General features: G+C 36.2%; 1 protein-coding gene across 2 annotated transcripts in view; it reads left to right on the forward strand.

Moving 5' to 3' along the window:
- The first annotated feature begins 3,800 nt into the window (after positions 1-3,800).
- The window catches only part of Pde1a (phosphodiesterase 1A), a 313,193-nt gene continuing 307,513 nt past the window's right edge, over positions 3,801-9,480 (forward strand). Inside the window, exons 1-2 of one of the 2 annotated variants that reach the window (XM_033756279.1) lie at positions 3,801-4,183; positions 4,408-4,518. In XM_033756279.1, the coding sequence (XP_033612170.1) occupies positions 4,122-4,183; positions 4,408-4,518 (173 nt within the window). In that variant the 5' untranslated portion in view covers positions 3,801-4,121. The remainder of the gene's footprint in view (positions 4,184-4,407; positions 4,519-9,480) is intronic. The other variant, XM_033756277.1, reaches the window with a different exon arrangement.

Genomic DNA, 9,480 nt, shown 5'->3' on the forward strand with positions numbered 1-9,480 from the left:
TGTTTCTAAACAAAATAAACACTAGCATTGCATTAAAACAATACTGTATGACAAATGATTTGGGAAATAATTATCAGTAAACCAATTGAAAAAAAATTAAACTATAAATCAAAGGAGAAAAATCATGAAATAGTATAAATAGTAAGAAGGCTTATAATCATAAAACAATTATTATATGCCAGCTACTGTTTTAAGTTCATTATGTATACTAACTTATTTGCTGCACCCACTCCTTGAGGAAGATGATATAATTATGCTCATTTTCCACATGAAGAAGCAGACACAGTATAGTAACTTGCAAAAGAGCCCATAATTCTTTCAGTAGAACAGGGGTCCAAAACCGAATAGTGTGGATCCAGAATCTACCTCGTACTATCTCATGACATTAAGTCATTAGGCGTAGAAATGCAGGAACTCATTACGACAGAGATAAATTACCTGATATAGAATTAAAGCAAAGCAAAGGAAAAAGACATGAGAGACAAGAGACATATTATTAGATCAAGATATGCCACGCACAGGAACCTAACGACTTCCATGAAAAGACATGGTATAGGTCATACACATGAGCTAAGATTAATGAGGTCAGCAAGGATGAGAATGGGGAAGGGGATTCAGAGCAGGAGGGAGAGAGAGAAGGGGAAGATGATAAAAGAGTCAGGCTGCATTATACACACATGTACCCATGTTTCAAGATGACTGTAAACTGCGCATACTGCAAACATGTACTAAAAACAGAGACATACTGGATGAGTTTATACCCTCAATTCAGGGTTATCTTAACTCCTTTCCCTTCATCCCAGATAATACATTGAATGTTTTATTCTGAGAAATGTATTTTAACTATGAAGAATCCATTCTTATTTATTTTTTCAGAATTTTAAAAAATTTTTAGGGTTGGCTTAACTTTGAGTGCAACTTCTCAATATATGAATCAGGAAAAGTTGTATGCTTCTTTATGTTTTATAAAGTTCTTTCCAATATAATTTGTTTTATTTTTATGTTTCAACATATCACGAAGACATTCGCTATAAACTAGAAAAGAAAAATGCTTTACACTTTTTTTTTTATTGAGTTTATTGGTACATTTAGGGATACAGTACAGTTACATTCATTGTTGGGATCATGTACCTTTACATGGCAAGTCTTGATTCTCATTTTTTCCCCTTACCTCTGCCCTCCCTTCATCCCCTCCTCCCCTCCCCATCTACAAACACTTTATTTTCATCTTTTCATTCTCTCACATTTTTTTCTTTTCCCTTTTTGTTCTTCCCCTACGTATCACACCTTCCCTACACCTTTAGCTCCTTTCCTCCCATTTCTAAATGTCAGTAATCTTATTAGAATCTTATGCATTGTTGCAGAATATTCACACCAGGGAAACTATTTGGTATTTACACATGTGGGACTTATTTATTTCACTTAGGAGTATATCTTCAATATGTATCCATTTTCCTATGAATGAATCTATTCTCTCACTCTTTATGGCTGAGTAATATTCCATTTTATAGAAAAACCACAACTTCTTTATCCAGTTTCCAACGGATGGGCAAATAGGTTGTTTCCAAGATTTAGCTATTACAAACTGTGCCGCTATAAACATGGGTGCACATACTTCTCTGTGATATGATTCTTTTAGTTCTCTTGGAAAGATACCCAACAGAGGGATGGCTGGGTCAAATGGAACCTCCAGTCCAAGCTCTTTGAGGTATCTCCATATTGATTTCCATAGTGGTTGCACTAGTCTGCACTCCCACCAACAATGGAGGAGGGTTCCTTTCTCCCCACAACCCCGCCAACATTTGTTATTGTGTGATTTCTTGATAGCAGCCATTCTTTGTGGGGTGAGGTGGAATCTCAGTGTTGTTTTCATCTGCATCTCTCGAATGACCAGTGATGTGGAACATTTTTTCATATATTTTCTTGCTGCTTTCACTTCTTTGTATGAGAAATGTCTGTTCATTTCGGATGCCCATTTTTGGATCGGGTCTTTATATTTGGGGGGACTGATTGTTTTGAGTTCTTTATATATCCTTGATAATAGTCCTTTGTCTGAGGTACAGCTGGTAAAAATTTTTTCCCACATTGTAGATTGTCTCTTAGTTCTGCTAATGATTTCTTTTGAAGTACAGAAGCTTTTTAGTAAGATGAGATCCCAGTTGTTTATGAACAAATCCTCAGTAGCACGGGAACTAGCAGAAAGAATACACTTTTTACATTAACAGAAATAATGTTTGATGCTCCTTGAGGATGAAAGTTGTCTTGATCAAGGATTTAAATAATGAACTGTTCTATCTAGACTATTATTTAAATTTTGATTTTATGGAGCATTTCATGTAAAAATGAAGCATTTTTTTGGTAACAAGTGACCAATCCTCAAACATCAATTTGTGATAAAAGGCACGTAGAAAAGGAAAAATGAGTTGCAATGATGGGGCGAGAGTCACAGACACAGACGTAAGTAGAACAGTCCTTCTTTACCTTGCAGTATTTTTAATCTGCTGGCCAGTCCAAGGGTAGACTTAGAGATGCATCTTTAGGCTGAACTTGGCTTTAGTATTTTATTTCATGAAATAATAATGGTGGAGTACTTGCTTTTTATGCAGATTTTTGGCCGTGATTCATCTTAGCAGAATTCAGATATTTTGTCGACTACCTTATTAGAGAAAAATCAGCTAAGAGTCTCTTAAATGAATGTAACTAGACTTATAAATGAAGGCACAGTGAAGCTAAAATTGGTACTTTTAGAGCAAAGCTTAACTTATTTCTGACACTGTTAAATGCTCAGAGGGGTAAGGTTTTGACTGTATAAAGCTGCCTGGGAGCTAACAACATTAAATTCAGATTGAGTTCTGGAAATACTTTGTCTGAGAAAAGAAAACTGAAGCTCAGTCGATTTAACCTCCTCTAAGTTGTAAATTGGAAGTCACTTTCTGTAAAAATTTGCAAAGGTACATTTTATATACATATTATGACTTTGACCACGAGTTGCCATCAATTTCGTGTGGCTAGACATGGTATTTTTACAACGGAAGCCTCCTGTGTATAAAATAACAATGCTTACTATAAAGAATTAGTCTTAAATCTAGGGGCTGTCTCTGTTTCTCGGTGTCCTCACCTGTTAAACAGGAATATTTCCTATTTTACAGCATTTTTGTGAGAGTTAAAAGTAATCCACGTTAGATACCAAGAGCAGCATCTGACACAGAAGAAAGCCTCAGTAAATATTGAGTGTTATTATTTATTTACTATCTGTGATCACCTGTATTCTAAATCTCAAGGTAATCGACAAATTTTCTCCTAGGAAGGAATAAAATTACATCCGAGTGTCCACACAAACAAGAAGAGATACAAAGTCTAAGTGTATTTTTCTTAGCAGCTTGCAGACAGCAATAGTTATTATGAAGCTCACACTCGAGGTCTGTGCTTGTTTCAGAGTCAGCTCACCATGTGTTGGGAGCTTGGCAGACAACTCAGTTCTGACCACTTTTACGTCCATTTTCTCTCATTTTTCTTCTAAAATGTACAAACAGCACAGAGTCAACTTCTTCACTTCCTCTGTCAGTCTTACACACACAGACACTCCCCCCACACCCCCTCTTCCTTCAAGAGTTGCACACGTGCATTCACGCTCGCTTTATTTTATTTATTTTTCAATCCCTCAAGAAAGAGCTCCCCGAGTAGGCTGTGAGCAGCTGCCCTGATTTTCCCCCCTGAGTAACCTGGCAGTCACCTACTGAGTTGAGTTGCTAGGAGAAGGTGACTAGCATGATCCCAACATGTTCCTGTTCTTTCAATAACAACCTGTGGAGAGCGGTGGTCTGTCTTCTGTGTGGCTCCGTGTTTTCTCTTTGTTGTCATTAATATCTGTGGCATTTATTGTTCAAGCATAACATATATTTCAGTGTTGTTTTCAGATCAACGAAGAGACAGAAACACTTGGCATTTAAACTGGCGCTGTTTTCTCAGGGTGGTGCTGCTGGTACCGGTTCCCATCATCTCTCTCCTCATTAGACCTTCCCTCCTTTCGCTGGTAGAGAGGAATTCAGCCTCTTCTGGAGCGCGAAAGAGCTCGTAAACTGTGGGGCTCTGATGTGCTCCGGTGCACAGAGCAGGCACAGATGCGCGGCTGCGGGAGAGGGACAGCAGCAGCTCACACGTGCGGACTGCTCCCTCCCGCGAGGTCGGACCTCTGCTTATACGGCTGTCAGCTTGCGGGGGTGCGGGGCGCACAGCGGAGATGCCTAGCAGAGGCGATAGCAATTCTGCAAGAAGCTTCCCTCAGCTCGGCACCTCCGCACTGTTTTGATAGATAAGAGATGCTACTGTGTAACAGCCTGACATTTGTAGTGGACTGAGGAATGCTTGTTCTAGCTGCTGAAACTGACTGTAACTGTATCGCCCTAGGAGCGTCACCATGGAGTCCACTGCTACAGAAATCGAAGACCTGGAAAACACCCCTTATAAGTTTCTCATAGGAGAACAGACTGAAAAAATGTGGCAGCGCCTGAAAGGAATGTGAGTAAGCTTTTTGCTTGGTTCCGTATTATTCCTCCCCGCCCTCCCTTCACGACACCCAAAGATCTGACCATTAACATGACTAAGTGTGGGCACTACCTGCTTTTGTGAACTGATGTTTCCTTTAGAAAGATTTTCTCTTGAAACTAAAATATGTCCATGTTACCTAACAACTTGTTGAGGACGGGAGAGTTTTTTGCACCTGCAGGTTTTGTGTAAAGTAAGATGATTCCTGGAGAAGAGATTTCTTGGATCCACTGCATGCTTCTTGTATGTTCTGTATGTGCTGTTTAGATATGTACTTTAGATATGCAGAGAGGTAACTAAGAAAGCCATTTGCTAGGTACTAGCTGAAATAAATTTTCCCTCAGGTAAGTTGAGGGGCAGACAAGACAGCTACTTCTTTAACTGTGACTAGGTTTTGGAAAAAAGGACAGCATTAATGTGACAATACATATTTTTCCTGTATTGCACATATTCTTTGTCTTAAATAAATTTTCAGTAAGAAAAAAATGTTTATGTGCTAAAAATATTAACAACACACTAAACTCAATAAACTTTTGATTTTAAATTCAGTCAGTTCACCTTTTCTGTGAGTCTGCAGTAGCCCGCTGTCAAGATGGGTCCAATTCTCTAGTTAAGTCAAGCATGAAATGTAATTACTGGGGCCAAACTTTAATTACAGAGCTATATTTTACTATGTACATCTTTTCATTTTTTTCTTTATCTATGCTAATTCCTGTTTAGTGTTTTGGCATACACTATGTTTATATGATTCATTTTAAGTATGTCATAATTTAAAAATCAGATATAACATTTGGAGAAAAATGTTACATATGAATATTTATAGGCCATTGAAATTGCTTGGCTTATTTGCAGATTTCAAAGGAAAATACAGTATTTGCTTTTCTACAACAAAACTGAAGAAATACCATACCATATGAAATATTTTCTAGGATTCAAATCTTTGATGCTATATTCATATACTATTTTATAAAGTACAGTCTCTGAGTGATTTTGATGCCACTGTTTTGATATCTACTTTTTGCAGAAAGAAAAATCATATCAAACTTTGGAGATAAAATATTTAATTTCCTCTGTTTGAATCTATCCAACATTTTTGTGTATTTAAAGTAATGCTCTCTCTTTTTTCTTATTGCTTAAAGTAATACATGGCATTACAGTGCACTGATATAAGAGCATACAAGTAATGCAAATAACAATTAGCAGAATATAATTTTTTAAAAAGAAGGCATCCTTCTTTTCAGCATTTGAATGAATGAGGAAAATCTGTTTCCAAGATCCATTGAAGAGTTAGATGCTATAGCTCTTTGGTGTGTTGGTTCTCTTGAGAAACAAGCAATCCCATCAAAGCAGATAATAGCTCAGAAAACTAATTAGCATAGATGTAAATTAAACATTACTCGTTTCAGATGATTTGTATTCTAACCTAATGAGTGCATGACTATCTGCACTGGAAAAGCTATAACTCAGATCACAAACTAGGACAGGATATTTTGTTTAATTAGCATTTGTTCTGTTTTTCCATAATTATAGGAATAAGTGAAAATTGATTTATGGCTGTGCATGTAGGCGTACACCTTTAAGAAATCTGAAAAGTGATTTTTGTGTTTATTTAACATGTTAGGGCAAAGTTATCTTTCATTTTATCAAGTGATTTAGCATCAATGTCTCTCTTTCAGAAGAAGGTGATAGTCATTCAACAGTTGAGCTTCACATGTTTATACTAGAGTACATCAGGATATCTACCAGCTAAATTAATTTTGAGCTGTTTATGTCTACCTAAAGCCACTCAGTGACCAGTCACCAGTTTTATTTTAGAATCATTATTATTGAACTGATTAAACTGATAGATTGCTTTTGTATTAAAGAAGGAAGAATTTGCAATTTGATACTCTCATTTTAAATTGTACTTTGACTTAACACATTTTCAGTACTACAGGTTTAGGCAAGAAGCTTAGATCTAAAATCTGCATGACTGATGACAACAGAATCATTTCATTATGGTCTCTCGTGTAGTCTGCACACACAGCAGTGATATGAGGGACTCCCTATTCCCTTGCTAAAAATGCATTGCCTACTTCACATGCAACATTGCCTCAAACAGAAGTTTAGCTCATCAAAATTGCTAGTCCTGGAATTGTGCTTTTAAATATTGGAAATTAAAATCATGTAACAAAACCTATCAAACAATTGTATATTGTTTCTCATTGATACCCTAGATTCAAGGGCCTTTGATACTGTTTTGTAAGTGATTTTAAAATATTTTACTATATTTACCTGTACAAATACATAGATTTATTTCAGCAGGATTTTTAATTGGGCTTACAATATGTACCTTTTGAGATCAAACAAAAATATAGGTGAAAATAAAATAAAGTTTATTCAATTATACCAGAAACATGGAAAAATATAAACCTCAACAGGTAGATATTTTGAGAAAATCTTTTATAGGAATTGTCATTACATTTTATACACTTTTTTTGTGTCCATAGAATTAAATTTTAAATTTTGTGACACATGTGGGAACACTGATACACTAAATTAATTATCCGTTCTTTCCTACCATTTAGTTGATCTCTTTCACTAACTACCTTAATCTCTTTCATATAGTATTTGTAACACTATATAAAACTGGCATGTCAAAGGTCTCTTGAGAATAAAAGGTAGAACAGTTTCCTACTTCCACTCTCAAGTAGACTTCTATGCTTTATCAATTTCCTTTTTATCATTGCAGCCCTTTTCTCTGCTTCTCTTTAATTCTGCTACCACTAATTTGTCACCCTGTATGGCAATTTAGATTCTGTATCCTGACTCATCATCTCTGATGGCAGAAATATTAGCAAATAGCTATCACACCTTCACGAAGTATGTTTTAAAAAGTCACTCGCTTGGCCATTAGTTATGAGTTATCAGGGCCTCAAAGATATTCCTGCTTCCACCTGCCATCTCAACATCAGATAAAATTTCTTCTTCAGAGGTTTCTTGTGACTCTGGAACTGAGCTTGCTTCCTATATACTAAAGAAAGTTATCTGTCATTAGGTTTTGCACAGAGTGGTATTGTATTTCTTCTTATGTAGAGAGTTAATTTGAAGATTTTACATTCTTCATTTATGTATATTACTTTTTTCCTAGAAATAATGCTTCTTGTGTTATTGGAAATGTTGCTTTTGTCTTCTCTGAACATTCAAAAGCTCTATAAGTGTGGCTTTTTTTAAAAAATGAAACTTATTTAATAAAAATTAATAACATTAATTCCTGTCAGTTTCACTGTTCTGAGAATTCAGTTTAAGAGGTAACAGCAGCATTTCCAGAAAATTTGCTCAGGTAAAAATTTCAGTGAAAAATCACATGAATTTGTAGGAAGAATGAAATCCACGTGTTATCTTTCTCAGCTGTTTAATAGAAGAGAGGAAAGTTTGAAATTCTCAAAACCATAAACTATCTACAAAAAATGCAATATTCGACACTCCATAGCACTTGTTGCCAGTTCCTTCAGGTTTTATAAATGGAGCATTAGAATAATGCCTGACTGTTAATTTTTCCTCTATAGATATACTCCTTCTTGTCTTCCCTACCCTGACAAATGTCTAGTCATTAAGATCTAGAATTGCGAATGCAACCGTCGAAGGATGTCAAGTTAAGGTTCTTTCTTTTACTTCTTTTTTAAAAGATCTATTCTAGTTTTGGAGGTAACCATAATCATTAGTAGTGAGAGTAAAATGTGGAGAATCAGAAAGCTTGGGAAGAACAGCATAATAACTGTTTAATTCCAATTAGCTGTGACTGTTGAAAGAGTAAAGAGTAATATGCAGTTCTCAGGGGAATGTGCCCAGGCTCTCGCTGCCAAGATGATACAGCAGAACGACATATTCTGAATAAAAGCTGGCAAAATATGTAGATGTCAGGAAGTTTTATCACCATATTCCCAAACTGGAATCCGATTTTAGGATGATGCAACATTTCAGATAAGAAGCAAACTCGATCCTTTAAAAGCCCTCCATTGCCCTCACCTCTAAGATTGACAACCTACTCAAAGCTCAAGCTTTCAAATCTCTTCTCAGGCCTTCATCTTGTTGCTTTCTCCCAAATAGACTGCCCAAATGCTGCTTACCACCCAACTTCCTTTGTTCATTTTAATTACTCTTCTTTCTCTTCTCAGCTCCAGCTGTTCCTTCTCCCATGAGGCTTTTGGAGCTTTGTGGGCAACTTCCGGTCATGGTAGCCACTTTGGGGTATTTCTGCATCTGGTGGGCAGTAGGGTCGGGGCAAGCTGAATGTCCTACAGAGTGTAGGCCGTTCCATTATCAGAGAGTCGTCCCATTGAAGGGCTGATATGGAGCTTATTAAGAAGTTTAAACAGATTTCATGCAGAGAAAAATCCTATCTCACCCTCTATTCTAGGTTAGTTTTCTCTACTTGGTACATAAAGTAACCCAAACAAAAATTTTTTTTTTGCTTTATACAGCATATATTGCATTATTTACTTGAAACTTATTTTCTAAGTTTTTAGAAGATCTTCCTCTCAAATTAATAGTGTATAACTGCTTTTTATCAGATTAGCAGGTTCTAATATTTTTAGATTACTTCAGTCATCCAAAGGTATTATTAGATATAAGTAACACAAACATGCATTTCAAAATATTCAAACTAGGAGAGGTAGACTCAAGGCCTTAACGCTGCTGTTCAGGGTGCCTCATTTCCCTTCCCTTCCATCCTTCCTGCCAAAATATAACATAACATTCTTATCATGGGTTAGAGTTCATAAATTCCTTCTGTATTCACTCAGATGTTTCACATTCAAAATAACACTTGCTGGTAAATATGATTGTTGCTTTCATCTCCCCTGCCGCATTCAACAGAGCTCGTCAAAGGAGTAGTTTGTATTGAAGTTGCTCCATTTTCTCACTTCTTGTTCTCTCTCAACTCATTTCAGTCAG

The sequence above is a fragment of the Fukomys damarensis genome, unplaced genomic scaffold (genome assembly GCF_012274545.1).
Source record: "Fukomys damarensis isolate Sample0158 unplaced genomic scaffold, DMR_v1.0_HiC HiC_scaffold_26, whole genome shotgun sequence".
Taxonomy (NCBI): domain Eukaryota; kingdom Metazoa; phylum Chordata; class Mammalia; order Rodentia; family Bathyergidae; genus Fukomys; species Fukomys damarensis.